The sequence below is a fragment of the Candoia aspera genome, chromosome 1 (genome assembly GCF_035149785.1).
Source record: "Candoia aspera isolate rCanAsp1 chromosome 1, rCanAsp1.hap2, whole genome shotgun sequence".
NCBI classification, from domain to species: Eukaryota; Metazoa; Chordata; class Lepidosauria; order Squamata; family Boidae; genus Candoia; species Candoia aspera.
This window is the reverse complement of record NC_086153.1, coordinates 310,616,053-310,642,218: the sequence shown is the minus strand read 5'-3', so window position 1 is coordinate 310,642,218 and position 26,166 is coordinate 310,616,053. Positions and strand designations below refer to the sequence as shown.

General features: G+C 39.8%; 1 protein-coding gene across 1 annotated transcript in view; it reads left to right on the top strand.

Moving 5' to 3' along the window:
* SETD3 (SET domain containing 3, actin N3(tau)-histidine methyltransferase) overlaps positions 1-26,166 on the top strand; it is an 81,615-nt gene that overhangs the window by 44,431 nt on the left and 11,018 nt on the right. Inside the window, exons 7-9 of the mRNA XM_063290309.1 lie at positions 6,466-6,524; positions 7,209-7,323; positions 16,585-16,659. Coding sequence (XP_063146379.1) covers positions 6,466-6,524; positions 7,209-7,323; positions 16,585-16,659 — 249 coding nt within the window. The remainder of the gene's footprint in view (positions 1-6,465; positions 6,525-7,208; positions 7,324-16,584; positions 16,660-26,166) is intronic.

Genomic DNA, 26,166 nt, shown 5'->3' with positions numbered 1-26,166 from the left:
TACTCTGTGGAATGGATTTTCCATATATATAAAATAGTAAAGTTGTCTAGTTCAGTATTTCTCAACCTTAGCAACTGTAAGACATGTGGACTTCAACTCCCAGAATTGGCTGGGGAATTCTGGGAGATGAAATCCACACGTCTTAAAGTTGCCAAGGTTGCGAAACACTGGTCTAGTCTGTGGCAGACAACTGGGCAGAACAGCCCTCCAGATGTTTTGAACTAAAGTTCCCTAGTTGATAGGAGTTAAAATACTGGAGGGCATCAGGTTATCTCTTCTGCTCTGTTAATTTGAAGGTTTTTACTTATTTTGAGACAATTAGATAAAATTAATGTTTAAAGGTCTTTTCTTCCTTCATTTTCTGTAAATTGTTATGTTAGGGTTTTATACTCCAGTGCTGAACTTCAGCAAAGGATCATTACCTTGTCGTGGTGCTGGAGCTTGAGCACCTCAATGATGCCATGAGCTAAACCGCGAAGGGCCACCCAAGACAGAAAGGTCATGACAGAGAGGTCAGACTAAATGCGATCCCTGGGGAAGGTAATGGCAACCCACCCCAGTATTCTTGCCGTGAAAACTAAATGGATCAGTACAACCAGAGATATGTCGGTATACCATCGGAAGATGAGACCCCAGGTCAGAAGATGGTCAAAATGCTACTGGGGAGGAACAGAGGAGGATTTCAACTAGCCCCAGACATGATGACACAGCTAGCTCAAAGCTGAAAGGACGGCTAGCGGCCGACGGTGCTGGTGGTGAATGGTGAACGGTGAATCCGATGTTCTAAGGATCAACACACCATTGGAACCTGGAATGTAAGATCTATGAGCCAGGGCAAATTGGATGTGGTTATTGATGAGATGTCAAGATTAAAGATAGACATTTTGGGCGTCAGTGAACTGAAATGGACTGGAATGGGCCACTTCACATCAAATGACCACCAGATCTACTACTGTGGACAAGAGGACCACAGAAGAAATGGAGTAGCCTTCATAATTAATACTAAAGTGGCTAAAGCAGTGCTTGGATACAATCCAAAAAAGGATAGAATGATCTCACTTCGAATTCAGGGCAAGCCATCTAACATCACAGTGATCCAAATATACGCCCCAACCACAGATTGAGCCTGAAGAACCTGAAGTAGAGCAGTTCTGTGAGGATCTGCAGCACCTACTGGACAACACGCCTAAAAGAGATGTTATTTTCATCACAGGAGACTGGAATGCTAAGGTGGGCAGTCAAATGACACCTGGAATTACGGTAAGCATGGCCTGGGAGAACAAAACGAAGCAGGACATAGGCTGATAGAATTTTGCCAAGACAACTCACTCTGCATAACAAACACTTTCTTCCAACAACCTAAGAGACGGCTTTATACGTGGACTTCACCAGATGGACAACACCGAAATCAGATTGACTACATCCTTTGCAACCAAAGGTGGCGGACATCTATACAGTCGGTAAAAACAAGACCTGGAGCTGACTGTAGTTCAGATCACGAACTTCTTATTGCACAATTTAGGATCAGACTAAAGAGATTAGGGAAGACCCACAGATCAGCTAGATATGAGCTCACTAATATTCCTAAGGAATATGCAGTGGAGGTGAAGAATCGATTTAAGGGACTGGACTTAGTAGATAGGGTCCCAGAAGAACGATGGACAGAAGTCCGCAACATTGTTCAGGAGGCGGCAACAAAATACATCCCAAAGAAAGAGAAAACCAAGAAGGCAAAATGGCTGTCTGCTGAGACATTAGAAGTAGCCCAAGAAAGAAGGCAAGCAAAAGGCAACAGTGATAGGGGGAGATATGCCCAATTAAATGCAAAATTCCGGAGGTTAGCCAGAAGAGATAAGGAATTATTTTTAAACAAGCAATGTGTGGAAGTGGAAGAAGACAACAGAATAGGAAGGACAAGAGACCTCTTCCAGAAAATTAGAAACATTGGAGGTAAGGTAAAGGTAAAGGTTTCCCTTGACATAAAGTCCAGTCGAATCCGACTCTAGGGGGCGGTGCTCATCTCCGTTTCTTAGCCTTGGAGCCAGCGTTGTCATAGACACTTCTGGGTCATGTGGCCAGCATGACGACTCGGAACGCCGTTACCTTCCCGCCGAAGCGGTACCTATTGATCTACTCACATTTGCATGTTTTCGAACTGCTAGGTGAGCAGGAGCTGGGATTAACAACGGGAGCTCACCCCGCCACGCGGTTTTGAACTGCCGACCTTCCGATCGACAGCTCAGCGGTTTAACCCACAGCGCCACCAGGCCAAAGTGGTTATGATCAAAAACAAACATGGCAAGGACCTAACAGAAGAAGAAGAGATCAAGAAAAGGTGGCAAGAATATGCAGAAGACCTGTATAGGAAGGATAACAATATCGGGGATAGCTTTGACGGTGTGGTCAGTGAGCTAGAGCCAGACATCCTGAAGAGTGAGGTTGAATGGGCCTTAAGAAGCATTGCTAATAACAAGGCAGCAGGAGACGAAGGCATCCCAGCTGAACTGTTCAAAATCTTGCAAGATGATGCTGTCAGGGTAATGCATGCTATATGCCAGCAAATTTAGAAAACACAAGAATGGCCATCAGACTGGAAAAAATCAATTTATATCCCCATACCAAAAAAGGGAAACACTAAAGAATGTTCAAACTATCGAAGAGTGGCACTCATTTCACATGCCAGTAAGGTAATGCTCAAGATCCTGCAAGGTAGACTTCAGCAATTCATGGAGCGAGAATTGCCAGATGTACAAGCTGGGTTTAGAAAAGGCAGAGGAACTAGGGACCAAATTGCCAATAACCGATTGATAATGGAAAAAGCCAGGGAGTTTCAGAAAAACATCTATTTCTGTTTTATTGACTATTCTAAAGCCTTTGACTGTGTGGACCATAACAAATTGTGGCAAGTTCTTAGTGGTATGGGGATACCAAGTCATCTTGTCTGCCTCCTGAAGAATCTGTATAACGACCAAATAGCAACAGTAAGAACAGACCACGGAACAACGGACTTGTTTAAGATTGGGAAAGGAGTACGGCAGGGCTGTATCCTCTCACCCTACCTATTCAAATTGTACGCAGAACACATCATGCGACATGCTGGGCTTGAGGAATCCAAGGCTGGAGTTAAAATCTCTGGAAGAAACATTAACAATCTCAGATATGCAGATGATACCACTTTGATGGCTGAAAGCGAAGAGAAACTGAGGAGCCTTATGATGAAGGTGAAAGAAGCAAGTGCAAAAGCTGGCTTGTAGCTAACCCTGAAAAAAACCAAGATTATGGCAACCAGCTTGATTGATAACTGGCAAATAGAGGGAGAAAATGTAGAAGCAGTGAAAGACTTTGTATGTCTAGGTGCGAAGATTACTGCAGATGCTGACTGCAGTCAGGAAATGAGAAGACGCTTAATCCTTGGGAGAAGAGCAATGACAAATCTCGATAAAATAGTTAAGAGCAGAGACATCACACTGACAACAAAGGTCCGCATAGTTAAAGCAATGGTGTTCCCAGTAGTAACATATGACTGCGAGAGCTGGACCATAAGGAAGGCTGAGAGAAGGAAGATAGATGCTTTTGAACTGTGGTGTTGGAGGAAAATTCTGAGAGTACCTTGGACTGCAAGAAGATCAAACCAGTCCATCCTCCAGGAAATCAAGCCAGACTGCTCACTTGAGGGAACGATATTAAAGGCAAAACTGAAATACTTTGGCCACATAATGAGAAGACAGGACACCCTGGAGAAGATGCTGATGCTGGGGAGAGTGGAGGGCAAAAGGAAGAGGGGCCGACCAAGGGCAAGGTGGATGGATGATATTCTAGAGGTGACGGACTTGTCCCTGGGGGAGCTGGGGGTGTTGACGACCGACAGGAAGTTCTGGCGTGGGCTGGTCCATGAAGTCACGAAGAGTCGGAAGCGACTAAACGAATAAACAACAAAGGGTTTTATAAATATTCTGTTAATATTAATAGAGCTGCATGTCCTACTTCTCTTTTAAAGAAGTCAGTGTTTTTACACTCTATATAGTAAAGTAATCTGATTAGTTACCATTGCTGAAAATAAGATTTTCCTTGGAGAAAATTGCCCTTTTGTATTTTTAAGACAGAAGTTTCAAATTCTGTCTTACATGCATTCTATCAGTAGGTGGAGGCAGAACCATGTTAGTCATCTGTCTTTCAGATAAATCTTGATAAAACTGTTAGTAGGAAGACTCTTCTCAGTTGAAAATTACAAAAAGTAAATGTAACTGTGAGTTTTCCTGTGTTGTAAACTTGTTTTATCACGATGTATAGTCCTTTAAAAAGCTTAACTTGTTAATTTTAAGACAAATATGTTAGCTGTTTTAAATCTTGTTTCCAAATTTGTGGAATTCTTTTCAATGAAACATCTTCTAGTTTTCATCAGTAGAGGTTTTTAAACAGCACTTTAAGATTTTCCTTTCACTATGATTTTAACTAAGTTCTGATATAGTTGTGTATATGCTATTACCTGGTTTTTATTGTTAACTTGATGTCTTCATATTGTTTATTCATTAAATTTATATCTCTCATTCAGGAGCTCAAGGCAGCATACATAGTGCTCCATCCTCCTATATAGTAGTAATAGTAATAATATCATCATCATCTTTTATTTTAGTGGTGCCTTATAGTATATTGGGAGTTTCATTCTAAAATGTGGCATATACATTTTATAAATAAAGTATTTAAGCTTTTGACATTAACTAGTTACTTATTAATAGAACCAAACTGAACACATAGTTTTAGCAGAGATTAATCTTCAAAGTCTTGTGTTTTCCTAATATATATAGTATTTTTTTTGCACCTCATATCCTATGTTTAGCTTTGATCTTTTCCCCCTAATATGATTGATGAGATTATTCTCATTTACTTAGAGATGACTGTTTTAAAATTATATCTTGTTTGTTTGTTTTTGTGCCTTCCAGTCTGTCTTGACTCCTGGCAACTGGAGTCCCTGCAGTTTTCTTGGCATTATTTTTGGAACTACTTTGCCATTTCCTTCTTCCAAGGGCTGAGAGATAGTGACTGGCTCAAGATTACAATGCTGTCTTTGTGCCTAAGGCAGGACTAGAACTCATGGCTTCACTGTTTCTAGCTTTAGTGCCTTTAACCATTACACCAGACTGGCTCTTGTATTGATCTTAGCACTAATTATTTCTTAAAATAGCCAAACTAAAGAAATCTGCAATGAAATTTTGCATGCAAAACAAATACTGATCTGTAAATTGGTTGAGAGAGGCAAGGTTTTCAAAGCTAGTCCATCCACAAAGCTAATTTTAAGGGGTTAGAGAGAACAGACACCTGGGACATAACACCCAATTGGCAGCCTTTTGTAATACATAATTTGCCTAAAATTGTGCACTAAGCACAAGCTTTTGTTTTCTAATTGATTTACGGTTTGAGCCACTTTTACCTCATCCCCTACTGTCCTGCACACAGTGCCAGCAAATACATTACTGTGAGAGATGATAAATTACCATGCACTTGTGATGCTAATGCATCAAGACTATAAAAAGCACACTGTGTTGAGCTCCTTGCTTTAACAATGTTGCAAAGATACATCCAAGTAAGTCTCATTTCTATTAGTAGAAATAACCATTCATTTGATAATTTCTGAAGTCTGCCTATTCAACTGTCATTGAAATATTAAAATGACCCTTTTAATGGATCTTAATAACTTAAGAGAGGGAACATTTTTAAGTATTCTGTAAAATTCTATTATTTTTAAAGTTAATATATTTAAACATATAAGATATGAAGAACCTTTAAGTCAGTTGGCCCCAAATCCTTATTTTCTCATCATAATTAAGATTGCTTTCTTGTCCTGCTGTTCAAGTATATAGTATGACCAACATCTTAAGGAAAAAAATCAAATTGCCTCATTAGTTTTGTTCTGTAATACTTATAGCACTATCCTTCTACCTAAGCATTTGACAGTAGCTGTTTCAATGTTAAGTAATGTCTGTGGTCACTAAAATAAATGTGTCCTCTGAATTTTTTTAAAAAAAAATAGGATACAGGACAAGTCAAAGTAGCTTAAAATACATTTACTGCCACACAGTATAACCAAGATAAAGAATTAAAACTCTGAGACCAAGAGAAGAAAAGGACTAGGACAGTCTCCTTTTCTAGAAAACTTTTCATGTGTGGTTTGAAGATAGACGTCTACCTTAAATTTTTGTGTGCATTGTCTGTGAGTTTGAGTCTTTGAAATAGAAGAAACAGATTTATGGCGGCTGCTGGGCACAACAAATTAAGTTGACAGTGATGTATGAGAGCATAATAGCATGATGATCCCTCTGTAGCACGGCTGGACGCCTCCTGCTTCATTTGGCTCTTGTTAGGATCTGTTAGGCAGCTAAATAATGAAATTCTGCTGACTGATTTTTGTGGGTTTTTTGTTTTGTTTTTTCCCCTGTTCACCTCTCCTCTGAATCTTTTATTTCTCAGACCCATCCTAATGCCAGCAAACTGCCATTAAAGGATTCTTTCACTTACGATGATTACAGGTTTGTTTCCTTTTTTATATAAAAACTAGGTTGTTAAGCTTTCAGATTTCTTCCCCCTCCCCAAATAATCAAGTTATTAATCATGAATCCCTGGTCCTGTCATAATACTTAGCATTAAAGATCACAGAGTATAATTATTGCAGCCATCTGTATTTAATCTTCAGACAAAGTTTGTTAGCTAACCAATTAGCATTAATTTATGGTTTCTTCTAAAATACATTATGCTAAATTCCTAGCATTATTTCTAAAATCCCTTTTGAATCATTTTTGTTGCAGTTGCTGTTTAATATTCTGAAAAAGTGGTTAAAATAAGTGAGTCTTGTTTAAAAGATACTGTGACATAATTGATAACACTATAAGATTTCACAGAAATCTTTCTATACCTCTCATATCCTAAAAAGAATTTCTTAATTTTCTAGTTCCTTCTTAGTAAATTTATAACACACTGAAGTATCTGTTTTGTGTATTGTTGTTTGTTTTTAAGTACTGCCTGTTTTTTTAGATTTTCAAAAATTAGGATTCTGCAGGTGATAGACTTTAATAAAATTAAATTTTATGAAATTTCACCATAAAATTATGGTATGGCAATGGATACTTAGTATAGTAAAACGAAGTATTTTGAATTGTTTAAAATGTATTAAAACTTTTTTTGTTATTTCCACTAACTTATTTTTGACTTGTTAGGTGGGCAGTTTCCTCTGTCATGGCTCGACAAAACCAAATTCCTGCTGAGGATGGCTCTCGGGTTACATTAGCACTGATACCTTTATGGGACATGTGTAATCACACAAATGGGCTGGTAAGGACTGTATATATGAGAGGAGAGAATAAATGTAAATGCTTCATTCATTATTTTTTCTGGACAGGAATTTTGTTTCATACTATTCAAATTAAACACAATCATGTTTTAATATCCGACTTGTTTTGGAGATCTTTGAAATATGAATGGCATTTCCATAAAAGTTGGTTATTAAAAATAAATATTAAACACAATATATTTGAGAGATTTCTGTTACTGAGAACTGTCTTGTGTGTGTTGCACAATGAAGGCCTAGTAGTGATGACCTTAAAATAATTAAAAATAGCTTTAAGTTGCTGAAGCCATTGTTTTATTGTTGTTAGAAATTAGTCCATCATTTGCCTGAAACAAGTTTTGGGTGGCATGAGATTTTTACATTTCCCTTTCCTATACTTTCACCCCTTTACATCCTAGCCCAGTGGCAGTTTATCTCCACACATTTGAATGCCTTTTGCCTTGATGTGTATTTAACACCACTTTAAAAGTTTCCTCCTCACTCTTAACTTTTCTATTTTGATCCTCTTTTATGCAATTTTCTTATATTCTGTTTAAATGGGATGTGGGAATTTTTCCCCAATTGTTTCTTTTTTTTTTTCTTTTCTTCAAAGCAACAAGAGGGAAGCTGACTTTCTTGGGGACCAAGTTGCAGAGGGAGGCATGTTAGCTTTCCGCTTGTCCTAGTCAAAATAGCAGCAAGAGATAAAAAACTGATTAACCATGAATCCACTATAGTTCCCCTATGTTGCCTCTTTGATAAAAGCTTAAGGGTCTATGTCTTTTCTTTTATAGTAAGTAGTAATTATAGGCGCTGTACAAATAAATAATTTTGCTTAAGAAAAATGGAAAAATATGATATTAAAAAAGCCTGGTGAAAGGTCCCCTGTGCAAGCACCGAGTTATGTCTGACCCTTTGGAGGGACGCCACTTTCGCGACGTTTTCTTGGCAGACTATAGCGGGGTGGTTTGCCGTTCTCGGAATGATGGAAGGCTGAGTTGACCTGAGCCAGCTACCCAAGAATCCAACTTCCACTGGGATCGAACTCGGGTTGTGGAGAGAGTTTCAGTTGCAGTACTGCTGCCTACCACTCTGCACCACACGAGGCTCCTTTTTTTTTTTTTTTAACCAGAAAAGCCTTTGAATATGCTAAATGATTATTTTTGTTGGAGAACTGCGATACTCTAACTCATGCAGAACTCCTCAGTAAAAAACTTCGTTTGTTTTTGTTTCTTTGATGCTCAAAGCTCTTCTGGTCTCTTGCAAGTACAGTCAAATGAATGCTCCATTTTCTCTACTGGAAGGATTCTGCATATTACCACGGGCAGCAGTGCAGACAATGGGGGCATGTTCATTTGTGCTTTTTATATTTTGAAATGCCCATTAATGTATCAGTTTACTACTTCTGTGCAAGCATATGCTGTTCCTAACCATGCAGATTTTTGTTTGTAATGTGACCTCTTAAAAAGGGGGATTAGCCCCCATTGTTTAAGACCTCCTAGATGCTGAATACAAAAATAAAATAGCCTGAAAGAATGGAGAAGTCAACTAGTTTTACACAATGAGTTTATAATAAGCTATATAAAACAAAATTACCAATATACCAAATCTTAGGGGATGAAAAATTGACCAGTTAACCCATTCTGAGCTTATTGATTAATTTTGTTTTATTTATAGTATTTTTATACTACTTAGTTCATTAACAGCTCAGGATGGCTTACAATTAGAGTCCACTGGAGTTGGGCAGCCAAAACATTTTAATAATAATAATAATAAGAGCAAAACTACATTTAAAACAAACCTTAAAAGTTTATTAAAATACATTTAAAACATTATTAAAACAAAAAATGATATATTTTCAAACAATTAAAACAAGTAGATAAGTTTTGAGCTCCCCTCTAAACTGCAATAAGGTGGGTGTTTGTGTATTGTGTGTTCCACAATATGGGCCCAGCTTTAAAGAAAGCTGAATTACTTCATATGTTTATTGTATCTCTAGTGTGACCCACAAAAAGTGCCCTGTTGATCTAAGAATGCAGGAAGTCTGAAAGTTGTTTGGGCATGTAAAACTTTATTTACCATTGTAAACACCTTGAATCGGACTCAAAAGGCAGCTGGCAACCAGAGAAATTCTTTCAGCACGACAGTGTTGTAGAATATTTAGAAGGTACCACTTACCTCCTGTGTTGCCACATTCTGGATGAGTTGCAGTTTGTGGAATATCTTCAAGGACTGCCTCACAAAGAGCACATTATAATAATTACAATAATTCAACTTTGACTTGCCAGCACATGTCACTAAAGCCAGGTCTATCTAGCTAGAGGAACCAAAGCTGATAGAAGTCTTTATTGCCACTGATGTTACCTACTCCTTAAGAGAGAGTGCAGTCCCAACAAGAGCAATAATCTCATCTTAATCTGGAAGTCTGGCCCCCGACAACTCTGTTTTGTTCACATTGAGTTTCAGTTTGTTCTATCACAAGTAGTCAGTTACAAGCTGGAGATATTAAGAGGCCCTGGAAATGTCCTATGAAGTAATAAGGAAAAAATATAACTAAGTATCATCAGAATTGCAATGACAGCTAGCTCTAAACCTGCAAATGATCCTTCCTAGAAGTTTCGTACAAATGTTATATAACATAAGAGACAAGTTAGAACCTACAAAGAACCCACAAGATAAATCATTCCCAGGGGTTCAAGCAAAAATCCTGCTATGTCTCTAGTAATCTAAGCTAGATTGGTCCTGCAGTCTATTATGACATCACAGACATTATCTTTTTTTATTAGAGGACAACCTGAATTTAATAGAGTATCAAGAGGCAATAACTCAGTCTGGCTCCCCAAATACCATGTGGCCAAAGAGGGAAACATTGGAGTTTTTATATTCCCATGGATTCTACTCCCTTTACAAATCTGTCTCTTTTCCTTCCATCATGTCTTGTGCATCATGGCACTGGAATCGGGGCGCCAATTCTTCTGCAGGAACATAAAATACACAGACCTAGACTGGAAGTGAAAGCCAATTTGATGTAATGGTTAAGGCACTGAGCTAGAAACAAGAAGTTCTAATCCTGCCTTTGGGCCAGTCCCCCTCTCTCTCAGCCCTAGGAAGAAGGCAATGGCAAACCATTTCCAAAAAACAATGTTGCCAAGGAAACTGCATGGACTTGTCCATGTAGTTGCTAAGAATCAACACTGATTCAAAGGCACCAAAACACAGACACAAACAATCTTCCTCTAAACCATAAAAAGGTGATGCAAACGAAACAAAGCCATATGAAAGTACAAAAGCAACAGACCAAAAATGAGAAACTAAAAGAGGGAAGCCCTCTAACTTGTATCTCATTTACAGAATTAAGAACCTGAGCTGTCACCACTGCCCTAATAAACTGCCCTAATAAACCTGGACATATCTAATACTCCTTCCTCCTCCTATTTTCCCCACAACAACAACCCTGTGAGGTGAGTTGGGCTGAAAGAGAGTGACTGGCCCAAGGTGACCCAGCCAGCTTTCGTGCCTAAGGCAGGATGAGAACTCACTGTCTACTAGCTCTCATCCAGAAGACAAATTGAAAAGCCACCCTGCCAACTATCCCAATGATCATCCAGACTCTGACAAAAAAGAGAGGGCTCTTGCCCTTATTGCTGCCCCTTCAAACTTAATAAAGGCCTAGGGTAAATATTCCACATATTTTAGAGACCTCTAGACCAAGCGGTAATCTTTTAGATTGTTGGACTTGTTTGTCCAACATTTTAATTTACTCACCAAATCAATAGTTCTATATTCCTTCTGTAGGTAAAGGTAAAGGTTTCCCTTGACGTAAAGTCCAGTCGTGTCCGACTCTAGGGGGCGGTGCTCATCTCCGTTTCAAAGCCTTGGAGCCGGCGTTGTCCATAGGACACTTCCGGGTCATGTGGCCAGCATGACTCACGGAACGCCGTTACCTTCCCGCCGAAGCGGTACCAATTAATCTACTCACATTTGCATGTTTTCGAACTGCTTGGTGTGCAGAAGCTGGGACGAGCAACGGGAGCTCACCCCGCCGCGCGGTTTCGAACCGCCGACCTTCCGATCGACAGCTCAGCGGTTTAACCCGCAGCGCCACCGCGTCAAACATAATTCTTAATATTAAACATCCAAGATACAATAAAAAGGAACAATACCAGACACAGTATATATTGGCTCTGTAATAAATAGGATATCTACTGAAACTGTAAGTGTTCTGTCCTGTGGAGGTACAGAGAACAAGAGGAAGAGCAGAGCCAGCTAAATCAGTCTGGAACTAAGAGTTATTCTGGCCTGTCCTCGGTCAAAACCAGTAAGTACTATACCTGATTCAAAAAGAGTGATTGTAGTCCATGTAAAGATCAGTATATCCAGGGACACAGTTCACATGTAGAGGTTTCAAAATGAAGGTACAAGAGAGCTAAAAAAAATACTGATTCCACCAGCAATCCCCACCACTGACACTACCTTATAAAGATCCCAGCAACTGGTTCCTCCCAAATTCAGCTGACAGTAACCTTGGTTCTGATTTCCAAGTAAACTGTTTATCCCAGAGTATATGAATCTGCAGTCTGACACTTTTCTACAATTCCTGTTCTTCCACTTGCTATGGCAGTGCTGCTTAGGGAACAGAAGTTATGGATCAAAGGTAGAACTATGATACAGATACTGAAGATGTTACAAGAACTGGTTCTGTTTCAGCTTCCACTCCCTAATCTGAGCTCTAGTTTTTAGCCACTGACATCTCTTTTGAGGACAGCCATGACAAAAAGGGAGGTCTACTGTTTCCTTAGAATTACACAGTGATAAAGATAAGGCATTACTTGTTCCTTGGCTCTTTCAACATCAAAGTTTCATTTAATCCCCAAGACTATATTGTTTACTAAAAATTCAAAATGTATTTGGCTGTAATATCATCTCTAGAAATCAGTTTTCTTCTAGTTTTGTGACCCTAGTTTTTCTACCACAAGTTAAAAGTTGCTGCTTGAAATAAGATAGTTGCCAGTAACTGTTTTTCACTCTATTAGTATTTTTTTTAATTAATGGCTTTTCTAGAGTTGGAAGAATTTCTCTAAACAAAATTACTATTTTTGGCAGTCCAATCCTCTGTTTGTCTACTCAAAAGTGAGTTTCATTGGCTGTACTCAGACATCATAATAATCCAGATTTGTTAACAATCTTGGCTTACAGTGAGGTGATTATTCTTATCCATTGCTCCTTTTGCCAGTAATAAACCCATGGTTTATTTAGTGCTGTATGTCTTACTTTTTTCTGGCCAAACAAACCAGACTGAACTTACAGTATATCTCCAACATGGTTAGAGAACACATTGAAATTACTGGCTTGCATACAACACTGAAGAAAGTACAGATAGAGCCAACCAGGTTTGCTAGCTGCACCTGCTGACAGAAAGCCAAGCAATTATATTTTTCCCATTATTTCTCATTTAACGTATCACTTGAATGCAGCCCTTGAGTTGACTGTGATTTACTCCCAAGTAAGCTTAAATTGGATTTCAGTATAAAGATTGTTATTTCATAATCCTATATACTTTTGGGGAGGTAATAATATTCTGTTTCAGAAAGTTATAACTTCACATCACCAATGTACCAGTCTGTAAGTATTATAAGAAATTATACACTAGGAAGGATGAAATGGAAATTTATTATTCACCGATTTGTATCCTCCCTTTCCATCAAGACTATGGTCTTTACCCTTGCTCACTATTCTAGGTGGTATTATGATGTAGTGGTCAAATTGATTACAAGTGCTGCCAGAAGTTTCAAACATACTGGGCAACAGAATAATTACTTATCAATGAAACATATGCAGCCAACAACATGGGATTAAAATGACAGAAAAGCAAAACTAGAAGAAGCTCTGCAGTTTTAAAATCTATCCTTTTAATTGATTAATTGGCATTTATTTATTTCTATTTATATGGCTACCTATCTTAAGCACGTAACTTTGGGTGGCTAACTACAATGAAAACCAGCAACAAACACAAAAGAAGTACAAAATAAATATAGAATTGGCAGTCAAGATGAAAGGAACAACATCCGTCATTGCAACCACTTACGGACTCCAAACTGACATTCTGACCCCCATGCCCAGGAACACAGCCAGTGAAAGGCCAACCAAGTCAGGGCCAATCTGGTCTCTGGGGGATGATTTCCCATAGGGCAGGTGCCATGACGGCAAATTAATTGGCATTAACAATCATTTGGAGAAAAGAGGTAACTATTTCCTATTTTCTGAAAAGGTAGGTAACGTGTATACAGAATTGTTTTTTTCATTTCCCTCACCAAAATCACGTGGCAAATTTCCATTCTACAAAGTTGCGCTTCTCAGAGTTATTGCAATGTTCAGTGATACATATCTAGTATTTTCTACTGCTACTGAATTCTATGAATCAGACTTCTCTGAGAATGAAGAATTACAGCATTTATTGTTTTGTCATGCTTGTCAGCTAAAAATACATCCAAGGAAGGTTACATACAATATTTTATTCATTTATCATTAAAGATTTGCAACCCCTCTTTCAGGATAAAAGACAAAATACAATGTCCTGTTCCCATTGCTCTACACTAATTAAAGATATGACACAAAAAGCAAAAAAGAAAAGTGGAAGAGAAAGGAAGACATACCAATGGACTCTAATTCTCCAAGTCACATAGGATTTACTATAATGGCAAGCCAGAAATTAAAACAGTTTAGAGTGAGAAAAAGCCAAACATATTTCTCTCAGCAGAATCAGCGGAGTGGCCCTGTTTCCCTTCTCTCCCTCTGCTTCATCTCGATGAAAATAATTGCCGCTACACCTTTATTAATGGCCTTTCTATTGGAAAGAAAATGTCAAGATGTTAGATAAGATGCTTAATATGCCACAGTTTAATAAGATAAGCCTCCATGAACTGCAAAAAAAGATGTATTCTTTGTTTTGTTTTTTATTAGTGATGAACAATGGTAGATTATGAAATACATTTCCTTAATTAAATACAGTTAATTATTTGAACTTTTTACTTTTAGTTGTTTTTTTTCTGTGGAAATGGTTAAAGATTGAATATAATATGGTTGAAAACATTTCTTGAGCATGGGATGCTGAAATGTGAAATGAACACTCATCTGAAATGGTTGCACTGGGGAGGTTATTGTTTAAAAAAAATGGCTGTTGCATTAGCATGGTCAGTTGCAAATGGCTACTAGAAGATGAACTTCTGGTTTCTGTCCCAGTGCTGTCTGTACTCCTGTCCCTGATCACACTGCAAGCCACCTCAATGTATTCTTGTTTTTTCTCTGGACAGATAGACATTTGCAAACAAAACTGGGCTGCTGTCATGAATCATTTTATTTTTAAAGAATACTTATTCAGTCTATGTGGGACTCAGAGACATTTTTGTACAGTAAACAAAAATATACTAGAGGCTGATGCTTTGCTTGGCACTGTATCAGCTTTCTATTTACTTTTGTTTTATTGAAGAAAAATTGAGTCGGGACGGAATTGGCAACCACCAAGGAGCACATTAGCATAGATTACTTACCTCTAGTTTAGGGTCTAAATATTGTTGGTCTACCTATGTATAATCAGACTTAGATAAGGTTTTTAAAATAGAATTTTGAAATTGAAATAAGATTTTCTGGTACAGTATTAGGTGAATTGTCTGATTTGGGTAGGCAGTGGAAAGGTTTTATTTGAGATCAGTAATGGTCAGGCAAGCATACCGGAACTAAATTCAGTAAAATAAATTTACTGTTTGTTGTTGGTCTGACAAGTGTAATACAGTAATGTTCATCCTGTTTTGAACTGATGTATTCTTTCTCTAAAACAATGATCCAGTGTTGCATATCATTTCCCACTAGCATCATTAAGCATGACCAGTGGTCAAGAATAATATAAGTTGTACTTCACCAGTATCTGGAGAGGTTTCCAATTCTGCTATAAAGAATCAGTTTCAGTCTAGAAATGCTTTATCACTAGAAACCAGATCTGTAATATGCAGTATGTTTTCACCAGCAAAAATAGTACTCAATCTGAAACCTATTCTAGTCAGACATATCCTAGCCTTAATTATCCAGGTTTTTGTAACATCCAGATTAAATAACTGTAGAGCACTTATATGTACCTCTGCCTTTGGAGACTGCTATACTGTTCAGTATGATATATCAGAAACATTCCAGTTTTATGAACATCATATTGTGAGGCAGCTTTTATGTTAATTTGAGGGGTTTTTTTAATCCTTGTGATTTTTAAAAGAAATATGGGTAAGTGGCAACTACTTCCTCTTTGATTGTTCTAAAATTAAAACCCGACAGTTTCTAATAAAATTACTTAAGTTTTAGATAAAGAAATTACTTGCAAGTAAATGTTAATCATTTGAAGAGGGTATTCCCTAAAGATTCACAGTTATCCATCCATTGTTTTGATGAAAAACACAACGAGTTGATCAGAGCTGAAGTTTGCAACTCAGAATCTATTTCTCTTAGTTTAGTGCTGTGTTGTGCCTTCCTTGATTGAGTTCAGAAACATTTTTACACATCAGAATTAATTCAGGATCAGCAAGAAGGAATCTTAAAGGGTTTATCTTTCTTACAGAGTCTATAAATTAGGACTAATTCCCACATTACAGTTTTTAATGTGCAGATGTCTATAATTCAGTTTCTACCTGCCTGTATATTATATAGATCCAACAATTTCCTTTTGCCTTATCTAGTATTCTTGAGCATAGAAAACAGTGCTTTCTCCCCTTTCGCCAGTTTTCCTTTCAGTACATTCATGCTGGCTGTCGAAGTGGGAACATCAGTTTATTAGGTAGAATGTAAGTGAATACTGCTTCCAGTGAAAAAGCTCTCCCAACTCAGAGTTGCAGGAACTAAATTAGCTAAAGGAGTGAATAATCTGAGAATTGCTCTAGTTGCCACTGTTGCCTTTTTAGCCATTGAGTTCACTATTTTCTTTGTTAGAAGAGTGATACAGATCAAGAGGGGCTTAATTATGTATTTTTGGCAAATGTTGGATCTTTAGAATTTGTTTAGATTTTTTCAAAATCTTTATGTGATTTTTTACATGTTTTGGAAGAAAAAGATTTATCAAAAAATAAGATATATCTATATTTGTTTCTGTGCTTTGCTACCTTTTATACTGTATTTTCCAATGTTGTGTTGATGTTTTGTTTATTTCAATAAAAAAGAAATTAAAAGAAAAATACAGTAAATCCTAAAGTGCTAAGAATTTTCTATATCTTTCTCAATCTATTGTCTAGATTACTACAGGCTACAATTTAAAGGATGATCGTTGTGAGTGCGTGGCACTCCAAGATTTTAAAGCTGGTGAACAGGTAACTTTGTGTACTTATGTGTACATGCACGTGGTTAAATATTCACATTTTTTATGTAGAAACGTGTATTGAAGAAAAGAAAGTCTATACAAATGAATGGGTATTTAGTAAGTAAAAGCATTTTAATTTGGGTGATAAGTTTTGCTGACTTGAAGCAGAAATAATGCTGTGAGAGAAGTTACTTACAAATATGTTTATAGTTTTTTTAATAGAAACAATATAGTCTTTTAAAAAACAGCTTTACACTTTTGCTGTGAGCAGTTTATCTGTTTTACGTCAGATTGATAAAAAGATTTATCTTACATGAGATTTCTGACATACCTAAGATGAACATTATGAACTGGACAGTCATTGTTTGTTCAACTATTTGATTTTAATTAGTTCTCATTTAGTTCCTTGTTACCAATTCTGTATCCAGAAAATAAAATAATGTAGCCAATTCAGCTGTCAGGATTCATTCTCCAAGGGAATATATAACTCCTTTTAACAGACATCAGTATCTGCTTTAGTCATTCAGCTGTAGTGTCTCTTAGATTCATAACATCCAGGAATACATGTTGACCGTTAATTCATGGACTTCTTGGTGAAGTAGTATAAGGAGCTGTTTATTAAGCTTAGCTTGTAAGTTTAGTTTAGTTTATTAAGCTTAGTTTATAATAGGCTTATTCACACTTAGTGATAAAACATTACTCAGTATTGTGAATGTGACAAAGTACCAGGCTCACGTGCGTCCCTCTCTCCTGCTACCTGGAGTGGGTAGGTGTAGTAGGACATAGACATTGGGTATAGTTTCCTGAAATAAAAAGTTGAAGAATTTCCCATGAAAGTAGAGAAAGAGCATCTACCTCTAGGGTTCTGACTTTGTCACTAGACCCTTCACTACTGCAGATACCTTTCCTTCCAATTATTCTTTCCCCTCTTTCTTTGCTTCTTCCTCTTTTGCTGCTGCTGCTCCTCTTCCTCCTCCACAAGGCATCTCCACAAGGGCAGAAGGAAGGAGAGAGAAAGACACAACTGCAGTAAGAAGTACAGACACAAGGGGAAGCAAGTGGAGGAAGAGCCTTGGCAGCAGGCTCAACAAGGACAACTACATGAAGATCATCCACAGCTGCAACCTCAACTTCTCTGAATTCCTTCACCCACTGCTGGGATCTCAGAACAGAGTCAAGGGTGTGACTTCAGGTGCCCTATTGACAACAGAATTTGAGATAGAGAAGGGCAAACTATCAGGAGGGGATACTTCACTGGACTACCTGCCATGATTCAGGCTCTTAGATCAGTTCTATCTGGCGCCTCCGTGCAAAGCTATAAGACTTCTTAAACAGGGATTAATAACCTAATCCCTGAGGTACACAGAATTTCCAGAGGAAGCGCCTTGTAGGCAGGGGATGCCATTCTCACAATTCTTCTCTAAACTAGTCAGCAAGGAATGAAAGGACCAAATTTAAGCAGTAATCTGTATCTATTCCCTCAAAACAGTATATCTTGGACAGTTGTATTGACTTCCTCAGGAGGGGACTTTCTCAAAGACCCAGGTGAAGAGCAAGCCAAAAAAGTGCTGAAGCAAGGATTTTAGCAAGGGGAGTGGCAGCAGATAATTCATTCATGGCTAGGGTCTATGCTTGGTCTTTGTTGTGAGAGATACCATCAGAACCTAAACATCTAAAGGAATGCCTGAATATGCTTGCAAGGTCATCTGAATTAATGACAGATTCTTCCATGGATGATCTCCAGTGGCCAAAAAAGTAGATTGGAGAACAGTATTGAATTTCAGTTTTCTGAACAGCTTTATCAAATGAAGAAGATAGAAGGTGGAAATACTGAGATGAATTGCAGAGGCTTTTATACCAAATGATACGTTGGCATCAGTGAACTTATTGGAGGCTTACTTTCATTATCAGGCTAGTATAGCAAGAGATTTCTCAGGTTCAACTACCATGACAGCCAGTGTTAGTTCAAAATAATCTCTTTCAAGTAGCATTGGTCCCTGGGTTTTCGCCAAAATTATAGCTACAGTGCTGGGACATTTACAATTATAGCAGTACACATATACAGTCAGGACCAGAAATACTGGAACAAGGATAACTGTTATGGCATTTGGCCTCTGTACACCACCACATTGAAGTTGAAAAGAAACACACCCAGATGGGAGCAAAGTCAGGACTTTCAGCTGTAATTCAAGGGGTTTGACAAAAGTGGGGCACTAACCATTCAGGAAGTACAGCCAGTGGCATACACACACTCCCATCGTTGGTGGCTCATAAGTAATGGAACAAATGGCTGACAAGCAACTGCATGGCCAGCTGTGGCCTATTTCCTGGGTACCCCATGACTAATCAAGCAGATAAAAGGCCTGGAGGTGGTTCTGGGTGTTACATTTGCATTTGGTAGCTGTTCACTGGAACTCTCAATATGAGGTCCACAGAGGTGTCCATGCGAGTGAAGGAGGCCATCCTTAGGCTGAGAAAACAAACCCATCAGAGAGAGAGCAAAAACATTGGGAGTGGCCAATACAACAGTTTGGAACATCCTGAAAAAGAAGGAATTAACCGGCAAGCTCAGCAACAGCAAAAGGCCTGGAAGACCACGGAAGACAACTAAAGTGGATGACCGCAGAATTCTGCTCATGGTGAAGAGGAACCCTTTCACAACATCTAGCCAGGTCAAGAACACTCCTGAGGAGGTAGGCATGTCATTGTCAACATCTACAGTCAAGAGATGGCTTTATGAATGTAAGTACAAAGGTTTCACAACAAAGTGCAAACCACTGGTAATGCTCAAGAACAGAAAGGCCGGATTAGACTTGGCCAGCAAACACCTAAAAAGCCTGCCCAGTTCTGTAATAAGATTCTTTGTACTGATGAAACCAAGATTAACTTGCACCAGAATGATGGGAAGAGAAAAGTATGGAGAAGGAAAGAGACAGCTCATGATCCAAAGCATACCACATCATCTGTCAAACATGGTGGCATGGGCATGTATGGCTGCCAATGGAACCGGGTCACTGGTGTTTATTGATGACCTGACTGCTGATAAAAGCAGCAAGATGAATTCTGAAGTGTATAGGGCTATACTTTCTGCTCAGATTCAGCCAAATGCTGCCAAACTGATAGGACGCCACTTCATATTGCAGATGGATAATGACCCAAAACATACAGCAAAAGCTACCCAAGAGTTTCTCTCAAGGCAAAGAAGTGGGATGTTCTTCAATGGCTAAGTCAGTCACCTGATCTCAACCCAATAGAGCATGCTTTTCACTTACTGAAGACAAGACTGAAGGCAGAAAGACCCACAAACAAGCAGCAGCTGAAGGCAGCTGCAGTAAAGGCCTGGCAAAGCATCTTGAGGGAAGAAACTCAGCATTTGGTTATGTCCATGGGTTCCAGACTTCAGGCAGTCATTGACTGCAAAGGATTTTCATCCAGATATTAAAGGCAATCCTTATGTTTGTAATGATGTTGGTTTGTTCCATTACTTATGAGCCACCAATGATGGGAGTGTGTGTATGCCACTGGCTGTACTTCCTGAATGGTTAGTGCCCCACTTTTGTCAACCCCCTTGAATTACAGCTGAAAGTCCTGACTTCGCTCCCATCTGGGTGTGTTTCCTTTCAACTTCAATGTGGTGGTGTACAGAGGCCAAATGCCAAAAGAGTTATCCTTGTTCCAATATTTCTGGTCCTGACTGTATGCATATTGACATAATCTCCTGACAGGGTACCACTGATGGACAGAACATATAATATATAATGTGTGTTGTCTACAAGATCATAGGTTTGTGATGAACTAGATGAGCTCAACCTCATCCTCCAGATATTACATGTGAAGGTCCTGATTGACACAGAGAGGCCAAAGGTCATTCACAAGAATGAACAAGCACAATATGGGTGGAATTAAGGCAATTCTGAAGTCAACATGCCAAGTTTTAGAACTGACACTCATCCGGGACATGATGATTACAGCCATAGACTTGGTTCCATAGTTCTTCATGTCTCCTTCATCTCTTACAGAATAACATTGCCAATAGAACATGTATAGAGCTAAAAGTTTCAGAAAAAGTAACACAGTTATTACACTAGTGACTAACGAAGCACAAATTTGGAGGAATATCCAGATTATTTTGTATGCTGGAACAGAGATCAGGATAGGGATCATGGTCATAACATGAAGTGATGCTTTCCCTCAATCAGCTGGATCATAGAGTTATCTTACTAGCTATAAACACCCTGGAACACAAGCTCAGGTGATGACATGTGCTAACATGAATAGACATCTCAACAAAATTTACATAAATCACCAAAAGAGAAACCAGGTCCAGAGGGCTTCATAATGAAGCCATGTGACTCATGATCTGAATGGAAATGCTTTGTCCAGTACTGCAGAGTACATGAAGATGTCAACATGTTAGCGGACTGCCTGAATTTGCAACATCTGGTGCAGGATGAGTAGGTATATCCAGAAAATGTCCCAGCAAATCTCAGAAAAATGGGAAGTTGACTTGTTTCTTAACCGTAACAACAGACATTTCTTCTCCTGCTTTCAGAACAGAGTATCAGAGCATCACCATGACCTCTAGGGAAGAAAGAGTAGGGGACTTGGCCCCTGCGAACTTGCCCAGATAAGCTATCACAGTGTATGGCACCCAAATCTGGGCTGGCTCAGCTTTGTGCTTGAAAATTGAATGAGAATCATTTCTGAAGAGTAAACCATCACATTCAGTAGTTGACACATTCCTTGCTCAAGAAGTCCAGTGACCATGAGAAACCTTGATAGTCTTCAGAGGTAGTGCAAGAAATGTTTCAGAATGATTGAGGTTCCTATAGGGAGGAGGAGCAGTGATGCCCATGATAGATATTTGTAGGGTAGCCTCTTGGGCTAGCCCTTCCATATTTGACAGAGATCACATGAAAAACAGAGCTGCTCAGGCCCTATAGCAACTCTTTCAAATATAATGAAAAATGATTCAATATCTTCCTCTCTGAGGTTTGGAATGTGTATCTCACAAGGTCTTTCCCTTGCTACCGCAGAAAATGGGGATTTGGAGATACTGCTGTTTTCCCACAAGGTGATCGTGTTCCTTTAAGAAGCACTATAGTACAAGCTCCTTAAACTGCTCTCTTCGGATCTCCTTTTCCAACCTTTTCTTCTCTAAGGAGTCCCTTGGCTCAGTTTCCTTCCATAAACTATCTTCCTCCTCTTTTCTGAGAGCTTTCATTCACCCTTCCTCCTCTCTTTTAGCCATCCTTTTTCTTCCTCCTCCTTGTTGCTTCAGCGTCTCCCTCATAATGCCTATCAGGGCCTCAGATGGGTCTGGTTTACTCTCAGGGTTGGCCTCTGCCTCCACAGGTTCTGGTTCACCCTCTCTTTCCATTTCAAGCTGTCTTATGCAAGCTCTAGAATGTGGTTATGAGTCACGTGCCAGTACACACTCCTACTTGCCTCTAAAGCTCTAACCTTTTGGCTCCCAGTCTTTTCCCCCTCAGGAGCAGGGTCACCCTTTCTCTTTTTCATGCAAGCCTTTTATTCTTTATGTTTGGATACTGTACCACATCCCACCTCTGACACCATTTGTTAGGGGTTTTCTTAATCTGGTACAGATCACAGACACAAAGACTACATTTGTTTTTCCCAAAAAAACTTTTATTGTTAAAAAATGTTATTAAACTCCTATTCCTTACTTCTAATCTTAATGCTAATTTTATGCTTGTTTCTATTTTCTTACCTATCTTAATCTACAGTCTTTCTATTGCTATATATTTACAACTATTTCTATCTTATTTAATCTATTAATTTCTGTGTTCTATGACTGTGTTCCTATCTCTGTGTTTGTAGCACTATGTTTTCCTATCTTAGCTTTTTAAATCTTTTCTTTTTCCCCAGGTCTCCAGCTCTTGTAGCCAATCAGTCCATTTGCATGTGAAAACCCATTTCACATCTATAATCTTGCAAATGGGCTTTTCTCCCTCTCTTCCCCCGCCCCCCACCAGCATTCACAGTCCTCTCTTGCTGGAGCTGCTTTGTGGAGTCTGCACCTGGGCTGCTGCAGGCAGTGGGCTTGCTTGGGTTTGTAGACTCTGTCGGGCTCTTTTCCTCCCCTGTCTCTCAGCTCTGCCTCTCAACCGGTCTTTCAGTTCTAAGAATTGAAATTTTCTCTTACTGTCAGAAGACTACTGCTGAGGTGCTTGCCTTTGGGTTGGATGTTTCTCTTTCCTGAGTGTCTGTCATGAGTACTGATGGTGAGCAGGAGGGGGCCCCTATCCAGGGGGGGAAACGCATGCGTAGTACTGAGGAGTTAAGCAGCCATTCAAAGAGACACAGATCAGACCCGCCTTGACTTTGGGGTTTATCTGTCTGGGTTTTTCCCACGCTTCTTCAGTTTGTTAGGATTTTCTGTCTAATGTAGCAGTAATAAAACACTAGAGACCTATTCCTTGTCTCAGCGTGGTTCCTGACTGTTAGGACATCAATCCTAACAAACTCAACTACTCCCATTGAAAGAGGGAGGAACAAAAAAAAAGAGAGAGATTTGGGAAAATGTCTTCGGAAAACCAGGAAATTCGGCAGGCCATCCAACAACTGGCAGCAGCATTGCAACAACATCAACAACAAGTAGATCTCCAGATCAACACATTACAAGCAGCCATGCTACAGCAGTTACAACAACCAGCTCCGATTAACCCACAACCGGTGCCAGCAGCAGGAGCAGCAGCTCCGCCAGTAGTCTTGAGATCCCAGGGCAGTCTACCAGAGAAGTTTGGAGGAGAAGCAGGACAGTTGAGAGCCTTTCACACAGTGCACAATGTTTTTCGACAGCAGACTGGCAGAGTTTCCCACACACAGAACCACAGTCACCTTCATTTTAAGTCTGCTAAAGGGCCCAGCAGCCAAATGGGCTATTCCCATGGTGGAGAACAATGACCCAATTCTCAACGACTACCAGAATTTTCTGGCAGGGTTCCGAGCACACTTTGACGACCCTATCAGATAGGTCACTGCCAGCCAGGAAATTCGGAAGCTCAAGCAAGGCAACAAGAGGGTGGGGATTTACATTGCTGATTTCAAGCTGTTAGCAGGAGATCTGGACTGGAATGAGAGTGCCTTGAAAGACCAATTCAAACGGGCTGGATGAAGAAATTAAAATTGAATTAGTGCGCCAGGGAACACCAGCTACCCTAGAAGGTTTATATCAACTGTCTGTGGTTGTAGACGCCAGGCTAGAAGAGCTCAGACAGATGCAGCCGGGGAGAAACGGGGGCCTCAGAGCGCTTCCAGGATTTCCAGCTCTCTCCGCAGCATCTCTTTACTCAGGACCAGAGGAGCCGATGCAGATTGGGGCGAGCAGGAGGCTTATTTTCGAGGCTGAGAGACAGAGAAGGGGAGAGAGAGCCCTCTGTTTCTACCGCGGAGCCCAGGGGCACATGGTGAGAGCTTGCCTAGCGAGAAGCCAAGCAAATTCCATAAGAGCCCCAGGGCAAGCAGCAGAACCAAGAGCCACCTCCACCTCGACTTCCAACCAGGGAAACTCCGTTGGTCTCCCTCCACAGAGCTCAGCAGGGAGACCATCAATCAATTAAGAAGGGCTCATTCCGAGGATTCCAGGCAATCCTTTTACTACTTACCAGTCATAATGCACGTAAACCCAGAGCACCAGGTCAGCTGGAGGCCCTTGTGGATTCCGGAGCTTCCACCAATTTTATTGATGTACAGACTGTACAAGACCTCAACATCCTGACCATAGAATTGCCATGTCCCATAGAAGTTGAGACCATTGACGGCCAGCCCCTCAAGGCAGGGCCGATTAGAAGTTTCACAGAACCTTTGCAACTAACAATGGGAGACCACACTGAGTGGATCCAACTTTATGTTACTGCATCACTTAATGTGCCTATAGTCCTGGGCACACCTTGGCTGAAGATCCACAACCCACTGTTGAACTGGACTATGGGAGCAATCTCCTTCCCAGCTAAGGAATGCCAGCACCACAAGATTCAAGCCTCTCTTCTCTCTCCAGCAACCAACGCAGTCACGGAAGCTGGGGGGGTCCAGTTGCCAGCCATGTATGCAGATTTCACAGATGTTTTCAGTGAACAAGAGGCCACAGTACTACCCCCCCCCCATAGAGACTGTGATTGCACCATTGAGTTGATACCAGGAGCCAAGATTTCAGCAAGGAAACAATATCCCATGTCCCCCAAGGAACTAGTCACCTTAAAGGATTACTTGGATTCTAATCTCCAAAAGGGTTTCATCCAACCATCTACTTCTCCAGCGTCTGCTCCTACCTTCTTCATACCAAAGAAGCCTGACCCGTTGGTACCGGCAAACCAGGAGGCACCCATGAGAGTCGTCCATGATTTCAGTTCCCTCAATAAACTCACGGTCAAGGAAAATTACCCACTCCCCCTAATATCTGATCTTTTGGATCGCTTACAGAAAGCACGCATTTTTACTAGGTTGGACCTCAGGAATGCATACAATCTGATCCGGATGAAAGAGGGGCATGAATATCTGACTGCCTTTGATACCAGGTTTGGTAAATTTGAGTACCTTGTTTTGCCCTTTGGCTTGTCTAATGCAGGAGCCATATTTTCCCGATTTATGAATCAAATTTTCTCTGATTTACTAGGTAAGTATCTGGTCATTTATCTAGATGACATATTAATATTCTGTGAGGATGCTACAACTCATGTAACCCATGTATGTAATGTCTTACAAAGACTGAGAGAGAACAAGCTGTTCGCCAAGCTAGAGACATGTGCCTTCGATTTAACTGACTTACATTTCCTGGGCTATAAAATATCAACAGAAGACATATCCATGGATCCTTCTAAGGTCCAGGCAATTCTCTCTTGGCAACCACCCTGAAATGTGAAAGAGGTACAAAAATTTCTAGGATTCTGCAATTTTTACAGGAGACTCATAAATAAATTTAGTGACAGGGCTAAACCCCTCACACAGCTTTTGAAGAAAGGATCAAAATTCATTTGGGGGGAGAGGGAGCAAGCAGCCTTCCAAGAATTTAAGCAGCTCTTTGCATCCCAGCCGCTTTTAAAGCACCCTGATCCCACGAAGCAATTCATAATGCATTCCAATGCTTCAAATTTTGCTATTGCTACTGTTTTATTTCAATATACAAACAAAACAGAATACATTGCTCCCTTGTGCATTTTTCTGCCGCACGCTCTCACGAGCAGAGAGAAACTATGATGTTTTTAACGAGTTGCTGGCAATTAAAGCAGCATTTCAAGAGTGGAGGCACTGGCTAGAAGGTGCAACCTTTCCTGTGAAAGTTTGCACCGATTACAAGAATTTACAGCTTCTACAAAACACCAGATCCCTCACCCCATGCCAAATCAGATGGAGCCAGTTTTTCTCCTGTTTCAATTTTGTTATTTCTTATGTTCCTGGGGTGCAGAACTGTTTGGCAGATGCCATGTCTCGGTCCATTCAGGCAACCCCCGCTACTCACCAGGAGGTACAGGCTACTATATTACAACCTCACAACTTT